Source organism: Mus caroli, chromosome 11 (genome assembly GCF_900094665.2).
Source record: "Mus caroli chromosome 11, CAROLI_EIJ_v1.1, whole genome shotgun sequence".
NCBI classification, from domain to species: Eukaryota; Metazoa; Chordata; class Mammalia; order Rodentia; family Muridae; genus Mus; species Mus caroli.
Window position 1 is genome coordinate 73,249,078 of NC_034580.1, and position 19,571 is coordinate 73,268,648.

The 19,571-nt window shown below is 48.8% G+C and overlaps 3 protein-coding genes across 3 annotated transcripts in view; all 3 read left to right on the forward strand.

Moving 5' to 3' along the window:
- Nucleotides 1–12,500, forward strand: part of Spag5 (sperm associated antigen 5) — a 20,658-nt gene extending 8,158 nt beyond the window's left edge. Inside the window, exons 5-24 of the mRNA XM_021178222.2 lie at nt 3,226–3,300; nt 3,459–3,551; nt 3,624–3,758; nt 3,931–4,050; nt 4,275–4,367; nt 4,454–4,567; nt 4,816–4,909; nt 5,072–5,219; nt 5,299–5,401; nt 5,644–5,777; nt 5,942–6,083; nt 9,735–9,846; nt 10,259–10,345; nt 10,605–10,725; nt 10,825–10,936; nt 11,319–11,399; nt 11,538–11,693; nt 11,773–11,847; nt 11,962–12,042; nt 12,211–12,500. Of these exons, the coding sequence (XP_021033881.1) occupies nt 3,226–3,300; nt 3,459–3,551; nt 3,624–3,758; nt 3,931–4,050; nt 4,275–4,367; nt 4,454–4,567; nt 4,816–4,909; nt 5,072–5,219; nt 5,299–5,401; nt 5,644–5,777; nt 5,942–6,083; nt 9,735–9,846; nt 10,259–10,345; nt 10,605–10,725; nt 10,825–10,936; nt 11,319–11,399; nt 11,538–11,693; nt 11,773–11,847; nt 11,962–12,042; nt 12,211–12,282 (2,148 nt within the window). The 3' untranslated portion in view covers nt 12,283–12,500. The remainder of the gene's footprint in view (nt 1–3,225; nt 3,301–3,458; nt 3,552–3,623; nt 3,759–3,930; nt 4,051–4,274; nt 4,368–4,453; nt 4,568–4,815; nt 4,910–5,071; nt 5,220–5,298; nt 5,402–5,643; nt 5,778–5,941; nt 6,084–9,734; nt 9,847–10,258; nt 10,346–10,604; nt 10,726–10,824; nt 10,937–11,318; nt 11,400–11,537; nt 11,694–11,772; nt 11,848–11,961; nt 12,043–12,210) is intronic.
- A 668-nt stretch (nt 12,501–13,168) lies between these two features.
- Nucleotides 13,169–16,843, forward strand: Aldoc (aldolase, fructose-bisphosphate C). The gene is made up of 9 exons (XM_021176440.2): nt 13,169–13,301; nt 14,468–14,591; nt 14,682–14,893; nt 14,987–15,041; nt 15,127–15,287; nt 15,406–15,489; nt 15,719–15,893; nt 16,012–16,211; nt 16,339–16,843. The coding sequence occupies exons 2-9, from the start codon at nt 14,480–14,482 to the stop codon at nt 16,429–16,431; spliced, it is 1,092 nt and encodes a 363-aa protein (XP_021032099.1). The 5' UTR covers nt 13,169–13,301; nt 14,468–14,479; the 3' UTR covers nt 16,432–16,843.
- A 1,454-nt stretch (nt 16,844–18,297) lies between these two features.
- Pigs (phosphatidylinositol glycan anchor biosynthesis class S) overlaps nt 18,298–19,571 on the forward strand; it is an 18,890-nt gene continuing 17,616 nt past the window's right edge. Inside the window, exons 1-3 of the mRNA XM_029483546.1 lie at nt 18,298–18,358; nt 18,583–18,722; nt 18,826–18,937. Coding sequence (XP_029339406.1) covers nt 18,325–18,358; nt 18,583–18,722; nt 18,826–18,937 — 286 coding nt within the window. The 5' untranslated portion in view covers nt 18,298–18,324. The remainder of the gene's footprint in view (nt 18,359–18,582; nt 18,723–18,825; nt 18,938–19,571) is intronic.

Consider the following 19,571-nt stretch of genomic DNA (forward strand, 5'->3'; position numbering starts at 1 on the left):
GATGGTTGTGAGCCACCATGTGGTTGCTGGGATTTGAACTCTGGACCTTCGGAAGAGCAGTCGGGTGCTCTTACCCACTGAGCCATCTCACCAGCCCCTATTTGCAGTTTTTTATATTGATCTGCAGGATATTTGTACAATAGAGTTGACTGATGCCCAGGAATCATTAGGTCATGTAATGGTGGCAGGAAAGGCGTATCAGCAGCAAGAAGCATTTCTGGGGTGAAGTCTCATTTCTGGGGTCCATGCCTCTTAGAGCGCACCCACCCCAGCCATGCAGAATGGTGGGCCATCTCCACCAACCTCGCTTGCTTGCTATAGCCTTTCCTACATGGCTTCTGACAGATATCTAGGACTAAACAAGGGACCCCTGTCTCAAAAACAACAACAAATTAAGAAGTTTAAAAAGATGTTGTATTAGCCTGTCATGGTGATTAGCAGTCCAAGCATTCAAGAGGCAGAGCCAGATTTGACACAAGTTTGAGACCAGCCTGATCTGTTTCATGAGCTAAAGGCCAGCCTGGACTTCAGGGCGATACCCTATCTCAAAAGAGAGAAGGGGGCTAGACCGGTGGCTTAAAGGTTATGAGTAAGTTCAGTTCCCCACATCCACATTGGGGAACCACCTATCAGTCTAGTTCCATGGAGATCTTATACCTGTGGCCTCTGGAGGCACCTACCCACACACATACACATAAATAAAAATAATAAAAATAAACCTTTAAAAAAAAAAAGTCAGAAAAAGGCTGCTGCTAAAGATGCTCACAACCAAGCCGGATAACCCGAATTTGATCCTTAGAATACACATGGTGGGAGCAGAGAAATACTGCAAGTTGTTCTCTGACCTGCACATGTGCGAACAGTGACACATATGTAAAGGTATAGATAAAAATTAGCCAGGAAAAAAGAGAAAACCTACATAAGAGATATGGAGGAAATTATTTACTTTAGTAGTATTTTTCCCGTAAGATTTATTTTTCATGTACAAGTGCCTGTGGAAGCTCGAGGTGTCAGATCCCCTACAGCAAAAGTCACCGCTGGGTGTGAGATTCAGGTGTGAGTGCTGGGAATCAAACTCTCGTGAGAGGAAAGTAATTTTAGGACCAGTGTTCTAGCAGGGTCTGTAACCCCAGTATTTGGGAAGAGTAGGAAGATGAGGAGTTCAGGGTCTACCTCAGCTATGAGCTAAGGGCCAGCAGCCTGAGCTAGGTAAGGGCCTGTCTTTTATTTTGTTATTTGTGGTTGTAAAATAGCAGTAAAGAACGCCGTTGTAGAGGCCTCATGCTGTGGCATCACAGAGGTAGGAAGAAAGAGACCGGTGTTGGGGAAAGGATGGACAGTCAGCATGTCACTGTACTAACTGTAGTGACTGTGGGAAGGGACAGTGCCCCACACCCTCTCTCTACTTGCAGACACTACCAATGTAACTACCTTCCCCTTGAATCTGGAAACCATGGGCTCCTTGTTTCTCTAGCTGACCAGTTTCTCTCTCTCTTGAAACTTGTATCTTTTTTTCTTGTCCTTGGCCTAATTTCATGTCCCCAGATCTGCCTTCTACCCTTTTTCTCTGAAGCTGCCAGGTCCTTTGGGAGGCCACTGAAGCAGAACCAGAAAAGGAAATGACATTCCTTCAGCCATTTGCCATTCCCATGCATGTCCTTGATGCTTGGCTGCCTCTTCACATTAATCTCATCATCTGCCTGACTGCCGGGCTCTGAGCAGTGTGTGTGCTCTATCCAGGACTTGTGTGGTACTCTGTGCCTTTGCACACACTGTCAGGGACCCTGAGGATGAGGTGACCGCCTCCTGAGGTCTGAGTGCCACTGCTCAGTGACTCAGCACTATGGCCCCTGCACTAACCTCAGCAGCAGTGAAGGCTCCCTGTGGGAGGCAGGGGCCAGCCTGGGGTACAGAGACAGTTCCAGGACAACTTAGGCTACACGGGGAAACCCTGTCTTGGAAAGAAAAGAAGAGAAAAGAAGAGAAAAGAAGGGAAAAGAAGGGAAACGAGAAGAAAAGGAAAAGAAAAGGAAAGGAAAGAAAACTACTCCTTGGAACACAGAGTTGCTTTGTAACCCAAGTGGCACCAAACTCATGACCATGCTGCCTCAGCCTCCCTAGGGCTGGGATTCCAGTGTATGCTGCCAGGTCTAACTCCTTTTTAACTTAAGATTTTCATCTGCCATAATGAAGTCGGTGGTTAAAGTGCTAAAGTTAGAAAATAGGGGTTGGAGATAGCTCAGTGGTTAAGGGTCTAGTATGGATGAGGCCCTAAATTCATAGTCCAGCACTGCAAGGAGAAAAGATGGAGGTGGGGGTAGGGGTAGGGGAGTAGGTGGAAGTTAGAATCCGTAGGTAAAGTGCATGGCGAGCAGGCTTGAAGGCCTAAGTTTGATTCCCAGGAGATGGGTTAAAAAGCTGACATGGTGTGCGTGAGCTTGTAATGGTGCAATGATTTATGTATTTATTTATTCATTCATTCATTTACTTAATTAATGTGTATGGGGTTTTGCCTGTATTTATGTCTATGAGCCTACCACTTGTGGGCCTGGTGCCCGAGGAGCCACAAGAGGATTAAAGGAGTGTCTTGTCACCATGCCTGGCTGCAGCCAACTTTTTTTTTTTTTTTGCCTTTAATCCCAGCACTTGGGAGGCAGAGGCAGGTAGATCTCTGAGTTCGAGGCCAGCCTGGTTTACAAAGCAAGTTCCAGGACAGCCAGGGCTACACCCAAGAAACCCTGTCTCAACCCCTCCTCCCTCCAAATTTATTTTATGTGTATGTGTGTGTGTGCTCGAGTGTGTGTACAGTTCACCATATGTATACAGGTAGCTGTAGAGGCCAGCAGAGAGCATTTGATCACCTGGACCTGGAGTTATAGATGGTTGTGAGCCACCTGACTTCAGTGCTAGGTGCCAGACCCATTCCAAGGGACTGACTTTGAGTCTTGTAGAAGGCAGCCAGTGCTGCCAACCACTGAGCCATCTCTCTAGCCCTGAACCCAGCTGTGTATGTGGGTTCCGAGTAGCCAAGTGTGGGTCCTCAGGTTTGTAAGGCAAGCATTTTATTAAGTACCCAGCCTCCTCTAGGTTTTATTTCTTGCTTGGTTGTGAGCTAACTTTTCTATCTCATATGAACAGTTCTTGTAGCTCATTGGTATGAAGGTGCATTAGAGGCTGCTAATGTATGTTATCCATCTAAAAAGTAATTTTTTTTTTTTTGGCTAGGTCACTAAGACACCTAAACATCTTCAGGACAGCAAGGAGATTAGGCAGGCTCTACTGCAAGCCAGGAATGTCATGGTAGGTATTGCTTGAATTTAATCTGCTGTTGGGGGCCCATGTGAAGATAAGAATTGGAGGATCCTGGGTTGTTATTAGCAACGTCTCATTGGTCAGTAACTTCCCTTCATTTCCTTTACTGAGTATTTGGTCTATCCTTGCTGCCTTTCCCTCTACAGCAATCATGGGGTCTAGTCTCTAGAGACCTGATGACCTTGCTTCACCTGTCCCTGACACACGTGCAAGAAGGCAGAGTGACAGTGAGTCAGGAGGTAAGCATCATGAAGTGTGACTGTGGGTCAGGAGGAAGGCACAAGCCATAGCATCTCATTCTTCTCTTGTAGTCTCAGCGGTCAAAAACCCTGGTTTCCTTCTGTTCTCGTGTACTGAAGAAATTGAAGGCAAAGCTGCAGAGCCTCAAAACAGAATGTGAGGAGGCAAGGCACAGCGAGGAAATGGCCCTTAAAGGCAAGGCTGCGGTAAGGTGGCCAGCAACTGTCTGTGGATGTAGGAGGACTCCACTTTCAGATTCTAGAGGAAGGACTTGAGGTGCCTTGGGGAATGAAGGGCTACTGAGATCTCAGTGGTTCTGGCCTTCTGTGCCATTTCTTCTGTTACACACCATGACCTTGCAAACTTTTCCATAAACAGGCAGAGGCAGTACTGGAGGCTTTCCGTGCACATGCCAGCCAGCGCATCAGCCAACTGGAACAGGGTCTCACATCTATGCAGGAATTCAGAGGCCTTCTACAGGAGGCACAGACCCAACTGGTAAATGTGTTTTCCTTTTCTGACAAGTTGCTATGTAGCTCAGGCTGGCATTGAACCCATAGAAACCTGCCTATCTTTGCCTCTTGAGCATTGGAATTAAAGGTATGTGCCAGCACTCCCAGCTTAACTGCTAGGTTAAGGGCATTTTTGTTCTTGGGGCCCATGATGACTCTGAAAAGATGGGCACACTCCCACTAGCTGCCTCCATAATCTCTCCCTTCCAGATAGGGCTTCACACAGAGCAAAAGGAGCTGGCTCAGCAGACAGTGAGTCTGAGTTCTGCCTTGCAGCAGGACTGGACATCAGTCCAATTGAATGTGAGTGTTTGGGGCCATCACTACCACTCCCTTAGAGGCAATTTCCTGTCCTTGAGTATGCTCTACTGATCCAATTACTTTGGTAGTATGGGATATGGGCAGCTTTGCTGAGTCGGTCTCGAGAACTCACCAAGAAACTCACAGCCAAGAGCCGGCAGGCCCTTCAGGAACGTGATGCTGCAATTGAAGAAAAGAAGCAGGTAACTTGGAGTGGGGGCTGCTTAGGTCTGCTTGCTTAGCTGTAAGATTGCAGAGCCCAGTTGTTTCCTTTGTTCGCAGTATCTTTATTTCAGTAATTTGTCTGGTCTCTGCTTGTTCCTGGGAGCAACTTCATTTTCTGCAGTATTGCTGCTCTGGAAGTTTGCTCTGTTGTCCACAGGAAAAGCCGCAGTGAGTCCCAGGGTTCTTGACTCTGGAGGAACTACAGGGAGGGAACTGTCTTTTCTAGGTTGTGAAGGAAGTGGAACAAGTCTCTGCCCATTTAGAGGACTGTAAAGGCCAAATCGAACAACTGAAGTTGGAAAATAGTCGCCTTACTGCAGGTGTGTGCACATGTGTGCAGGTGCATAAACCGTTGATCTGCTTGCTGTGTGGCAGGGGAGTAAGGAGGTGCTATGAAACACTTGATTTGGGACAAAATTGTGTGTGTTTAGGGGTCCTGGCTTAGTGGCCCCCATGATGTCATTAGGATACTTTTGATCTAGATCTCTCGGCTCAGCTGCAGATTCTGACTAGCACAGATAGTCAACTAAAGGAACTACGGAGTCAGCATTCCCGTTGTGTCCAGGACCTGGCCGTGAAGGATGAATTGCTGTGCCAACTTACCCAGAGCAACAAGGAGCAGGCTACTCAGTGAGTTCCAGCAGGTTACTGTGGCCAGAGAGACCCAGCATAAAGGTCTGAATGGGATCTAATCGATGGCCTTTGGCAGATGGCAAAAGGAAGAAATGGAACTGAAACACATACAAGCAGAACTGCTACAGCAGCAGGCTGTGTTGGCTAAGGAGGTCCAGGACCTGAGGGAGACTGTGGAGGTAAAAGCAGCTCAGCTTGGAGCAGGGCTGGGGGTGGGGCCGACCTCAGGACTGACGTTAGCCTGTTGGGGTTGAGGTGAAGGTTGGGACTGAACTGGAGAACTCTGCCTCTCCCCTAGGCTTTAAAGTTCCCTTCCCTTCCTTCCTCTCTCTCTCCTTCCTTCTTCTTCCTCCCCCTCCCTCCCTCCTTTCTTCTTTCCTTCATCCCTCCCTCTCTTTCCTTCCTTCCCCCATCTTTCCAGTTTATAGATGAAGAAAGTCAAGTTGCTCACCGGGAGCTGGGCCAGATTGAGAGTCAGTTGAAAGTCACGCTAGAGTTACTGCGGGAGCGCAGCCTGCAGTGTGAGACCCTCAGGGACACCGTGGACAGCCTGAGGTAAGGGTGCTGCTCTCTGCTCTCCACAGTGCTTCCTCCACCAACTCTTCCAGAAGAGAACCATGGAGTGTCGAGCCCCCCCCCCCCCTCTCTCTCTCTCTCTGGGGAGAAGTGCTCAGAGTAAGTGCCTGATCTGTGCTCCCCTTTGGGACCCTGCATTTCAGGGCTGAGCTGGCCAGCACTGAAGCAAAGCATGAGAAACAAGCCCTAGAGAAGACACACCAGCATTCTCAAGAGCTGTGGCTACTGGCTGAGCAGCTACAGACTCTCACCCTCTTCTTACAGGCAAAACTCAAGGAGAACAAGGTAGGACACTGGCTTTCCTTCTCATATCATTATCGGTTTTTTTTTTTTTTTTTTTTTTTTCATTTTCAATTTAGTACTGAGAATTGAACTCAACCTCAAACATATCAGGCAAGCACTCTACCACTTAGCCTTATTTCTAATCCCCAGTTCCCCAGTTGTATATTTTTATTTATATGAGTACACAGTAACTGTCTTCAGACACACCAGAAGAATGCATCGGATCCCATTACAGATGGTTGTGAGCCACCATGTGGTTGCTGGGAATTGAACTCAGGACCTCTGAAAAGCAGTCAGTGCTCTTCACCTTTGAGCCATCTTTCCAGCCCGCATCTTTTCTTATATAGAATAGACTTTTCTTTTTTAAGATTTTGTTATCTATTTATGCTTATGTGTATGAGTCTAAGTGAGCATATGCTACATGTGTGCAGGTGCCTATGGAGGCCAGAAGAGGGCATTGGGTCCCGTGGAACTGCAGTTACCCTTGTGAAATGTTCATGTAGGTGCTAGGAACTGAGTGATGTAGGATCCTCTGGGAGAGCAGAAAGCTGAGCTACCTTTCCGGCCTCTCCAGCTGACTTCTTCAAAACCCCGCTCTTGCTTCATTCTGTGACTGTTGATGTGTTTTTTTTTTTAAAGATTTATTTATTTATTACATGTAAGTACACTGTAGCTATCTTCAGACACTCCAGAAGAGGACATCAGATTTCCTTACGGATGGTTGTGAGCCACCATGTGGTTGCTGGGATTTGAACTTGGGACCTCCGGAAGAGCAGTCAGCGCTCTTAACCACTGAGCCGTCTCGCCAGCCCTACTATTGATGATTTTAAGTTACCTTCAGGAACTTCTTTAACCTGTCATTTAGACCTTCTTCCACCTTCCAGTTACACACCTTTTGCTCTAGCCCTGCTCCTTGTATAACATGTCTCATTTCCATCCACACCTGGCCTCCAGATGTTTCTATATCTAATCTTTTCTGTTTTTGATCCGAAATCCTTTCTTCTTTTCTATAAAAAGAAGAGCTCACCTTTCAGGAGATCACATGGACTTGCTTTTCCTAGGCACTTGTATTACTTCTCTTTGGGTATTGGTATTTAAAGAAAGAAAGTTAGCCTAGCTTTTTTTGGCTTCTCCACCATACATAATGACAATAAGTGGTTGATATTATTCAGCATTTAGAATTAATTAGCTTATTCAACAGATCAAGGTACAACCAAGATCCTCTTCTTCAACTGGGGGCTGAGCACAGATAATGCTCAAAGCCCTGCAGTAAGCTGCAGGGAAGACAGTTGTAAAGTTGTCACTGTGGCTTATCTCCACCAACTACTATGGGAACTTAAAAGGAGGCTTTGTGTGTAGAGTAGAGGTGAGTCTGGAGAAATGGGTGAGCCACGTTTTGAAGATTTGAACTAATAATGCTAGGAGTAGGAGGGTTACAGAGGAGGGGATGGATGGAATGAGCCCAGCCAATACTTAGGATTTGGGGTTGGAGAGATGGCTCAGTGGGTAAAATGTTTGTCATGCAAACAAGAGGATGGGAGTTTGACTCCCCAGAACCTACTATGTGCTGGCTAGCAAGACTAGCTAGCTATATTTGTGAATTCTTACCTTGCCTCAAAGAATAGGGTAGAAGAACAATTAAGATCCTGTCATGGAGCCAGGTGGTGGCTTACACCTTTAATCCTAGTACTCAGGAGGCAGAGGCAGGTGGATCTCTGAGTTCAAGGCCAGCCTGATGTACAGAGTGAGTTCCAGGGCAGGAAAGGGCTGCATGAAGAAACCTTGTCTCAAATAATAACAACAAAAAGATTGAGCTGTAGGTATGTGTACCCACGAGTGTGTGTACACTAAGTATGTACACACATACACATAAAAGAACAGGACATAAAAGTAGCTGAGCTTAGTGACTTATGGCAAGACTGTTGGAAAGGGACACTAGCATCTAGGACTGGGCCTGGCAAACTTTGAGAGAGTGGCACATTCATAATGGGCATATCATAAATGTCTCAGCTTTGTGGGCAGGCCATGTGGCTTTGTCTCAACTACTCAGCTCTGCCATGTACCTCAGAGCAGCCACTGGCAGTACTGAAGGGACGGAGTCTTCCTGAGACATTGCAAAAGCCACTGGCAAGCTGTAATTTGCTGTCTGCTATGATCTAGAACAGTAAATACTGACCTGGGAACAGATCTTTTTGAGAGAGTGCAACAGAGAAAATGGTAAACTTTGTTAAGGTAAATCTCTCCATCCCAGATATGCCCCAGGCAATGAAAACACAACACAATTAATATGAACACAGGCTGTGCCTCTAGATTGGGCAGATCTACCACTACACTACCATCTTCCACATCTATGAGACCTCTTCGAACTTGCAGTTTCTCCAGGCCATGTGCTTCTGCTCCGCTTTTCTTCTTCTGCCTCCTCCTCTGTGTCCTCTCTCCCTCTATTTTCTCCTTCTTTCTCTCCACCTTCTGTTCCACCTTCCCTTTTATCTGCCCAATCATCAGCTCTCCTTTATTTTACAAATTAAGGTGGCAAGCAGGTTTACAGGAAATCACCTGAGTGCTGACTCATTCCTTGTTCACAGCCCCTCGAAGGAGACCGGAATTAACCTCAAATATAATTAGCCCTACAGCTATTCACAACAAAACTTAGCTTTATACACACTAACTTTTAATTTGGAACATTCTGTGATTTTTTTTTTTCATAAGTCTTTTCTTTGGGCCCAGAGACTGGGAAAAAGCCCAGTTGACTGAAAGGGATTGAAGAGTCATTCAAGTGGAAGTGATGGTCTGAAGTGAATGTTTGTGTAGAGAGTTCCAAAAGCAAAGCTCTCAGGGTGGAGACAGAGTGAAAAAAAAAGGACTGAACCCCAAACATGTATGTGAGGTCCAAGAGTTAAGGAAAGACTTGTGAGTTGAGAAGAGAAACTTCTCCAAGGCCTGTCTATGAGGCCTTGATCATGATCCAGAAGAAATGGTTTCCCAAAGCCTGGCCATCATTGTCAAACAGTAAAGTAAGGGCTAGAAAGTACCTGTTGTGTTTGAAAGTAAGGATGCCAGGCCTGGAAAGAGGGTTTAGTGGTTAAGAGCGCATACTGTCCTTGAAGAGGACCCAAGTTCAGTTCCCAGCACCCACATCTCATAGCCACAGCTGTCTGTAACTCCAGCCTCAGGCCATCTGACATCCTCTGTCCTCATATGCACACATACACATACATAAATGCTAAGAGAAAGAAAGAAAGAAAGAAAGAAAGAAAGAAAGAAAGAAAGAAAGAAAGAAAGAAAGAAAGAAAGAAAGAAAAGAAAGAAAGAAAGGAAGGAAGGATGTCAGTGGCGCACTACTGACAAGATAGTAAGGTAGAATTATAGGCCTGCCTGCCTTCCTCCCTCCTCATTAAATAGAAGAGAAAGGACAGTAGGCACTAAAACATTTAAGGGCTTTTTTTTTTTTTTTAATTACTGTTGTTTTAGTGGGTGAGACTTAAACACATAAGAGTGTTCAGGGAAAGGCATTCATGGGAAGCTAGAGAGAGAACTGCTGTAAGGTAGATCGTGGATGCTCACACTGGAAGGACAATTCAGAGCTCAGGAAATCATTCTAAAGTTGTAAAGTACAGCGGGACAGTGATTGATATTGTTTTCCTTTGTCCCCAGGCTGAATCAGAGATCATTCTGCCCAGCACAGGCTCTGCTCCAGCCCAGGAACACCCTCTGTCCAATGACAGCAGCATCTCAGAACAGACCCCGACAGCAGCAGTAGATGAAGGTTAACAACCTTGGCATCTCAGGGAGTGGAAAGTGACCTGCTCTTGCTCTCAGCAGTGCAGACGCACACTGCCAGACATGCTGGTCTTACCCCTTTCTATGGTGTTGGGTTTTTGTTTTTGTTTTTATTTAAGAGGTAGGGTCTCGGTGCTGGAGAGATGGCTCAGAGGTTAAGAGCACTGACTGCTCTTCCAGAGATCCTGAGTTCAATTCTCAGCAAACACATGGTGACTAACAACCATCTGTCATGGGATCTGATGCCCTCTTCTGGGGTGTCTGAGGACAGCTACAGTGTACTTACATAGAATAAATGAATCTTAAAAAAAAAAAAAAAAAGAGGTAGGGTCTCATGTGGTTCAGGATGGCCATGAATTTCTATGTGGCTAAATAAACCTGATTTGTTTTTGCTTTAGTACCAGAACCAGCTCCTGTGCCATTGCTTGGAAGTGTGAAGAGTGCTTTCACCCGAGTAGCCTCAATGGCTTCCTTTCAGCCTACAGGTTAGGATGGGCTCCAGGGACCATCCCTCATTTCTCAAAGGTCAGGTAGTGATGTGCAAAGACAAAAGCAGTCAGAAGTGCTTTGCTCTAAAAACCTCAATTCTACTTGGGCTCATTTTATTTCTGTCTCTTGGGATCTGTAATGTTCCGGATAGTTAAACCATGTGGGTGGGGAACATAAAGTTGTGGGAACAGTGGTTGTGTACCCTGTCCTTGTTGGCAGAAGGGCTATGTCTCCATCTAGAACTTTGTCTTTCAGAGACCCCAGACTTGGAGAAGAGCCTGGCAGAAATGAGTACTGTGTTACAAGAGCTTAAGAGCCTGTGTTCCCTGCTGCAAGAGTCTAAAGAGGAGGCCACTGGGGTCCTGCAGAGGGAAATGTGAGCGGTGTCAGTGTTAATGATGGGGAGTGAGGAGAGCAGCCCTCATGCCAAGGGCAGAGCATGAGAATGATGCCAGATTCTCCCCCCCTCCCCCAGCTGTGAACTACACTCGAGACTACAGGCCCAAGAAGAAGAGCATCAAGAAGCCCTGAAGGCAAAGGAAGCAGAGATGGAGAAGCTGAACCAGGCCCTGTGCTTGCTCCGCAAGGTGAAGGAGGGACCTTAAAGTGGGGCAGTGAGGAACTGGGGCAGTTCCGCTGGCCCACTGGGACCCCCTTTCTAGGAATCTAGGTAGTGGGGGGGGGTTCCAACTACTGCTCTAGTTTTGCCCTTTTGGGGTCAGACATTTCATATCTGAGAACTAGTGCTGGGTTGACCTGTCTTCTCCAAGCAGACCCAGGAGAAAAGCCCAGAACTGAAGCAGAGTTCTGAAACCAAGATGTGCCATGCTTGACTTGGTCCTGAATAAGAAGTGGACGGATATGAAAGAGTCCCCAGGGCTGAGCATGGCTTGGGCATTCTGTCCTGTCTTCTGGCAAGGGCTGAAAAGAAGTGAGCCTTTCCTCGGTGCTTCTGTCCTTTCTTCACAGAATGAGAAGGAGCTCCTGGAAGTGATACAGAAGCAGAACGAGAAGATCCTGGGGCAAATAGACAAGAGCGGCCAGCTCATAGTACGTTTCTCCTCATGCTATGGCCGGGTCTCTGCTTTTCCCACCTGATGGAGGAAGGAGAGAAAGAACCTCTGAGCACTGTTGGGTTATCTCCGTTACCCCTGAGTGCTGTTGGATTACCTCTGCTCTTGTTCCCAGAACCTCAGGGAGGAGGTGACCCAGCTCACACAGTCACTTCGGCGTGCAGAGACAGAGACTAAAGTGCTCCAGGAAGCCCTGGAAGGCCAGCTAGATCCCAGCTGTCAGCTGATGGCTACTAACTGGATCCAGGAAAAAGTGTTTCTCTCACAGGAGGTAACACAGAGTTAACAAAGGATCTGTACAAATAATGGGGACCCCACGCTATGCCCCTATTAATGTGGACATATTATAGGTGAGCAAGCTGAGGGTTATGTTCCTGGAGATGAAAACTGAGAAGGAACAGCTGATGGACAAGTATCTGAGCCATGTAAGAAGTTCAGTTTCCTTCCACCACAGCAAGCACCCTGCCATACATCTTATTTCTGTTCTCTCTAGCTGTGTTCTTTAAGTGTAGGGTTTATGAAGCCTGTTTGCATTGTAGAGGCACATCCTGGAGGAGAATCTTCGGCGCTCTGACACAGAGTTAAAGAAACTCGATGACACAATTCAGCATGTCTATGAGGTAAAAGTGAAGGAGGGAGTGGGACCTGGCCGCCAGAGGGACCGAGGAGCACGGCTCCAGTTCTCAGCTGACTTCTTACAGTGGCTTCATTTTCACTTTTCCAGCATCACAGGCCAGGAGCTTTGGCTTCAGGCTTGTGATTCAGAACTGTTTTCTGTCTCTTCCCAGACTCTACTGTCTATCCCAGAGACTATGAGGAGTTGCAAGGAGTTACAAGGATTGCTAGAATTTCTGAGCTAAGAAACTGAAAATATTGGAATGCAGTGGTGTGCACCTGTAGTTCCAGCTGCTCCAGAGGCCACAGCTGGAGGACTGCCGAATCCCAGGAGTTTGGGAACCTAACACGGACAACACAGCAAAAACCCTGAAAAATGAATTCCACTCCACTCCAGTGTCCTTCAGGACTCCTTATCCCAATCCTTATCCCAATAGTAAGACCAACTGGCATAGAGCCGACCATGTTTTATGTTATTTAAATAAAGTGTATTTAATGTAGTCCTTCCAGTCCACTGAATCTTATTTTGGGGGTAGGAGTGGGCAGGTGAAATCAGGGAGGCAGATCAGCACTTCAGCCTAGGCACCCTTCACCACTTCCTGCTGCAGCTAAAGCCAAGGCTGACTGCTTTTCTTTGCTTGATTCTCTTCTAAAAAAAAAAAAAAAAAAAAAAAGGGCAATGGACTGCCTGTTCCCTGGACCACTGCCTGAGGGGAACAGAAAAGACTCCATTCACTTACTTTCTCCATCCCCCTTGGGGGTAGGCACTGGTAAATATGGGGCAGAGCACAGAAACTCAATTCCATTATTCCATGTCTTGAAGTGGGGCACTGTTAGGTGGGCCTCTGCCCCACCTGCTGATGTTTAGAGGTCTCTCCTCTAAACCAGGCTTAATCCCCAACATTCCACACAATGCCTTTCACAGCAAAGGACTGATTGTGGTAGAGACAAACACAAGTCCATCTCTTCCCTCTAGGGTCCTGTTGGCAGGGTTCCATGATGTGGGAAGGGCATCTCTAACAATCTTCCAGACCCTGGCAGAGGAATCACTCCACCTCACTACTCCACCTCTGAAGGCGTGGCCTTACCCTACACCAGTCCTGGGGAGAGGGCGGGACCAGGATGGGAGGTATCTGTCACGCCCCCAGAGAGTCACGTAGCTCTGCGGCAACTGCTGCCACCTTATTTACTCCAGCTTGGACCGAGCTAATCAGACGAAAAGTGAGCTGTGCTGTGGCTCCCGCTGCTGACTGGCTGAGTATAGGTAAGGTCCCCAAGCAAGCTTGAGATGTTCGCGTCCCGTTTGTCTTCCCATGCTGTCCTTGCCCTGTTCCCTGGGACCCTAGTTCCTCTGCTTTCTGTGGTTTTGAAACCCCATGCATGGCTCAGGAAAAACGTGCTTCTCGTCTTCCTTCTAGTTCTCCTTTCCAGTTCCAAGTCTTCTGCCTCCAGGACTTTTTCATTGGGGTCAGTGTATTCCACCCAGGACATTTTAATCTCAGTCCATTTCTGGTTCTTCTAGGCTTGTCCTCTGCTCTAGGGTATAGGCCCAGGAAGAGCATCAGAACCGGTTAGCTTGTATCACCATTACCCGTCTCATCTCTTCCATGTCTCCTTCCTGCTTTTCCTGCATCTCTCCCTCTTTCCCATAATCCACTCACTCAGCCTTAATTCCTCGCCTCTGGGGTCTCTACTAGGAGTCTGAGTTGTGGGGAGCCAAGCCTCCCTATTTCCTGTGCCTCTTGCATATGAGGGAATGCTGGGTACTAGAGATGATCTGGTGATGTCCCTTTCCTGTCCTCTCATGTATGCTGATATTGCTAGCCTCTCTCCTACCATACTTGCAGCCCCGGGAGTCAATCTCCACCATAGGTAGGGGAGTAGGCAGTAGCAAAGGCAGTCAGGTTTTCAGTACCTGTACCGCTGCTACTCTCTGCTCCCTGCCTTCCATTAGACTTGGGGAAGGATGCTGTAGGTTAAACATCTCATTCACAAACCTTTGGGAAAAGTGATTTCCCCCCCTTAGGGACCCTTTTGAAGAAAAGAAAGGGGAAACAGGAAAGCAAAAATCAGAAACAACAGGTTTTCTGTTTACCTCAGGAAGGGGCCAGATTCAGTGAAAGAAGAGCTGGCATTCTCAACCTGGCAGCAGTTTCCAGGAAGACCTGTGGCTTCAGGGCTGCTGCCTCCCATCCCCCATGCTGCATCTCTTCTGGAGCTGGGAAGGGTGCCCACCAGGAACAAAAGGAGATGTGGGAACTGGGGCCCTGACTCTGTTCGCTGTCAAAGAGATTGATACCACTTTGATGCCTAGGCTCCAGGCCAAAGGCTGCTCTCCTGCTCCCAGCCCCGTGCTGGGAAGCCTGTTTGGTTAGGAGAGGAAGCAGAAGGTCCTTGGAGTCTAGAGCTTATGTCTTCTCTCCATTCTAGACAACTGTCATCATGCCCCACTCATACCCAGCTCTTTCTGCTGAGCAGAAGAAGGAGTTGTCGGATATTGCTCTACGGATCGTGGCCCCCGGCAAGGGCATTCTGGCTGCAGATGAGTCCGTAGGTAAGTGGGAGCCTGTGGTCAGGGTTGAGGAGAGGTTGCCAGGAAATTCTAGCCAAAGAACCAGTCTGTCTCCCCTTTGCTTGCTTCTAGGCAGCATGGCCAAAAGGCTGAGCCAAATTGGGGTGGAGAACACTGAGGAGAATCGCCGGCTGTACCGCCAGGTCCTATTCAGTGCTGATGACCGTGTGAAAAAGTGCATTGGGGGGGTTATTTTCTTCCATGAGACACTCTACCAGAAAGATGACAATGGTGTCCCGTTCGTCCGCACCATCCAGGATAAGGGCATTCTTGTAGGCATCAAGGTACACAGTCCCTGGCGGTGCCTGGGGGCTAGGTGTGGAAATCAGTGTATATAAGAGGGTGACAAGCCAGCCCTCTATTTGTTTCCCTTGCAGGTTGACAAGGGTGTAGTGCCTCTAGCTGGGACTGATGGGGAAACCACCACTCAAGGTACCTGTTGGGTGGGTACAGGGGTGGGACACGTTGATGCTGGCAAGATGGAGGCAGGGTGGTGAGGCTGGCACTGTGTTTTCAGGGCTGGATGGGCTCTTGGAACGCTGTGCTCAGTATAAGAAGGACGGTGCAGATTTTGCCAAATGGCGCTGTGTACTGAAAATCAGCGATCGCACGCCGTCGGCACTGGCCATATTGGAGAATGCCAATGTGCTGGCTCGCTATGCCAGTATCTGCCAGCAGGTGTGTGCTGGGGGTTGGGTGGTTGGATGAGTGCCCCAGGGCCAGTGGAGATGTGCTTTCATGGCTTTCTCCCATCCTATCTGCTACTTCTTCCAGTTAACCCTGCTCTTGCTTTCAGAATGGGATCGTGCCTATTGTGGAGCCTGAGATCCTGCCTGACGGAGACCATGACCTCAAACGTTGTCAGTATGTTACAGAGAAGGTAAGACCAAACATAGCCGGGAGGGACGGCCTAGCAGGGGTGCCTGTACCCCATCCCTGCTAAGATCCAGGCACACTCTCCCTTAAGGATCTTTACTGATACTCAAAAGGGCTTCAGAGACTAAGTCTATACTGAGCCCTTGGTTTCCTGTACCCACCTACCCCTGGGTGGGGAGCACAGTGCGCTAGGCAGTGGTCCCAGCCCTGCACAAACCTCCTCTGCTCCCCAGGTCCTGGCTGCTGTATACAAGGCCCTGAGTGACCATCATGTATACCTGGAAGGGACTCTGCTCAAGCCCAACATGGTGACCCCTGGCCATGCCTGTCCCATCAAGTATAGCCCAGAAGAGATTGCCATGGCAACTGTCACTGCCTTGCGTCGTACTGTGCCCCCAGCTGTCCCAGGTACTAAACTGCTCCTATCCCTTCAGGTCTGACTTCAGGGTTTTCCATGACACCGGGGTCCTTTACCCTGGGCAAGACAGAGAATGATCAGTCAGTCTGTCTTCTCCTTCTACTCCAGGGGTGACTTTCCTGTCTGGGGGTCAGAGTGAAGAGGAGGCTTCTCTCAACCTCAATGCCATCAACCGCTGCCCACTTCCCCGGCCCTGGGCCCTCACCTTCTCCTATGGGCGTGCCCTGCAGGCATCTGCACTCAATGCCTGGAGAGGACAAAGGGATAATGCTGGGGCTGCTACTGAGGAGTTTATCAAGCGGGCAGAGGTAGGGAGCTAGAGGTGATGACTTGGGGAGGGATTCTGTGGACCACAGAGGTCCCAAACTGGGCAGCATGCATTCCACATCCGTGGTCTGGCTCAGTCTGCTCATCGAATCCCATTCCGTTTTGCAGATGAACGGGCTTGCAGCTCAGGGCAGATATGAAGGCAGTGGAGATGGCGGAGCGGCAGCACAGTCCCTCTACGTCGCCAACCATGCCTACTGAGGCACGCGTATTCCACCCACAGCCCTTGGCCTAGCAATGCACACTCCATTTTGCCTATAGTCACAGCCAGGGCCAAATAGCTGTGCAGAACAGAGATATCTTTATCCAGCGCCAAGTCATCTCACATCTCACATGCCTTACATTGCTGTACCCGAGACCACAGGATGGGAGGGTAGAGACGCCCTCCCATGTTTGAGGATGGGGGGACTTTCTAGAAATCAGAACAGAACATGTGGACCTTTCTCCTGTCTCTACCAGCCCTAACAGTTACCCTTGATGGTATAGTTTGTCCTTGGGCTCTGCTTGCTAATCGTCTCTCTTGGAATCAGGGGGACATGAACTCCAGCCCTGACTCATGCTCCTTATGCTCTGAGTACATAGCAAATAAATGAGAGCAAAACACAGCACACCACTCTGTCTGTCTGTCTGTCTGTTGCACACACCAAAGTCTACCTCCATGTGTGCGACCTCTTGCTGATCCTATCTCAAGCCCCTCTGATTGTGGTGGTGGTGGTGGTGAGGTGAGATCTGAGTTTTCCTGGGCTTCAAGTTTTGTGGAGAAAGGGTTCACCTGGTTCATTGTCCCTAGCTCAGGCTCCTACCTGCTGATTTCCAAAGCTGGAGTTGTTAGAGGACCTGGGGGTAGAGAGGAGGGTACAGGTCTTCCAGGGACTTAAAGGATCCAGCAGGATGAGAAGCTCCATTTTGTGCAAGGCTCAAAGGGGACAAGCAGGGATCAGAGTGGGCCAGTTCTCCTCCATCTCTGAAGAATGTGCACTTAGGTCTTTTCCAATAAGGAAACCTTCCAAGCCTCAGGGCTACAGAGCTGAGTGTCTAGGAGCTTGCCAAGGGCTATGACCCACTTCCATGTAGCGAAGGGATTCATCGGAGGGTCTGGATGTGTTAGAACTACTGATAGGGCTTTGTGGTGAATGATTACCCCTGGGCTAGAGTGTGAGGTAGGGAGACACTAGACAGATGTGAACTGGAAAAGTCATTGATGTTCTGCTCTGTGTGGCCTGACCTTATAACCAAAGCAGCTAACTCATGCTTCTGCCAGGCACTGTTTTTCTAACCACTGTTATATGCATTAACAAAGCTTTGTAAAGTAGGTACCATTGTACTTTTCATAGGAGGAAACAGGCTTCAAAGAGAGGCTGAGAGGCTATTCAGGATTTGAACAGCAGGCATTACTATACAGAGTCTGTGCTCAGGAATTTTTCAATGAAGCATCCTAAATCGCTCGAATTGGAACCGATTTTTAAATCCTAGTCTATAGTCTCGGCTACTTGGGAGGCTGAGGTATCAGACATTAGGGACAGGATCGCTTTAACCCTCTGGATCATATAGGGAGATCTGTCTCAACATTAACTAAAATAAAATTAATCACATAGTAGCCAACCATGCTAAAAAGTTACCGTTTTGTTAGAAATGACATTAGAAAGCTATACAGAGAAACCCTGTCTCGAAAAACCAAAAAAAAAAAAAAAAAAAAAAAAAAAAAGAAAAAGCTTTTCCGGAGTCAGGTTCTTGATAAGCTCGACTTCATTTAAGTAAATATTCCCCTTCCGCTGAACGTGGTGGTGCATGCCTGTAATCCCCTGCACTGGACAGGGCCCAGAGTCCAAGGCCAGCCTGGGCTACATGGCGATTATCGCCTCTCTAAACTGGCGTAGTAGAGTGCGCTCCAGGAAAACCCAGGGTCAGATTGACTGTGTAGCAGAGCGCATACCCTCTCACGGGCTCCGCCTGCGCACTCGCGTGCGTCAGCAGTGTTGCTCGTGATTGGCAGCGGTCGCGCGCCGTGGTCCCGCCCCCTCATTCTGGAGTTTCCGATTGGAGAAAGCTCATGAGGCCCCGCCCCATCGGCGACCTGGGCAGCCGGAAGGGACCATGGCGGCCGCCGGAGCTGCGGCCACGGACCTAGGTGCGGTGGATTTCAGGTGGAGGGCGCAGTGGGGAGGTCTCGCGGGCAGAATGTGTGGGTGGGGCGCGAGAAGCCTGACAGCTCCCTCCAGCCTGGGGTTGGGGGTCCGCCACGCGGGAGCGGCTTGCTCGGGGTTCCCGGCCGCCCGCACTCCTCCACGATCTCGGTGTGGGCGGGCATCGCACCCTAGTTCCCGCGTCTTAGTCGGCCCTCTGTGCCCTCAGAGGTGGTCCGGGGCAAGCGTGCCGCGCTTTTCTTCGCCGCGGTGGCCATCCTTCTGGGACTGCCGCTCTGGTGGAAGACGACGGAGACTTACCGGGCCCCATTGCCTTACTCAGAGATCAGTGGACTGAATGCTCTGCTGGTGAGACTGGGTGGGGAGAACCGGGGCTGGGGGACCGGGGGACAGCCCAGCTATAAGGTGCAGACATTGCTGAAGACCCCGATGCCCCTCATCCCTCGCGCAGCTCCGGCTCATGGTGCCAGTCACAGTTGTGTTTACTCGGGACTCTGTGCCCCTGGACGACCAAGAGAAGCTACCCTTCACCGTTGTGCATGAGCGAGAGATCCCTCTGAAATGTGAGTTCCCATGAGAGGTGTCAGGGCTGCTTTTTCCATCTGAGCCAGACCCAAAACCCAGAGTTGGAATGCATAGGAGGAGCGAGGGCGTCTCATAACTTACTTTAAAATGTTTTATTACATTTACTTAGTGTGCGCGCGCACATGTATGTATGTGTGGATGTCTGTGCTGTGGAGCATCATGTGGAGGCCAGAGGATCACTTGGGAAAGTCATTTCTTCTCCCACCATATGGGTCCTGGTCTTGGGGATCCAACTCAGGTCATCAGGCTTGGTATCAAGAGCCATCCCCCTGCATCCCCAAATCCTAAGAAAAGAGATCTCCTTTGGAATGTTCACTTGGGGGTTTGTGTTAGCCTAAAGTCCAGTGCCTGTCGTTATGACAGTGATTTATGTCATACGGTAAATTATGCTACCTTATCCTTAGCAATTGATACCCATCAGTGCATAGGGAAAGCAGGATGTAGCTGAAAGAAAACGGGAGTTTGGGGGCTGGTGAGATGGCTCAGTGGGTAAGAGCACCCGACTGCTCTTCTGAAGGTCCAGAGTTCAAATCCCAGCAACCACATGGTGGCTCACAACCATCCGCAACGAGATCTGGTGCCCTCTTCTGGAGTGTCTGAAGACAGCTACAG

Bases quoted from the DNA above. Each gene is read 5' to 3' on its own strand.
- Aldoc (XM_021176440.2), top strand. From the start codon at position 14,480: ATGCCCCACTCATACCCAGCTCTTTCTGCTGAGCAGAAGAAGGAGTTG. The intron at 15,042-15,126 runs GTACCTGTTGGG...CTGTGTTTTCAG, and splicing joins TGGGGAAACCACCACTCAAG to GGCTGGATGGGCTCTTGGAA. The intron at 16,212-16,338 runs GTAGGGAGCTAG...TCCGTTTTGCAG, and splicing joins AGTTTATCAAGCGGGCAGAG to ATGAACGGGCTTGCAGCTCA.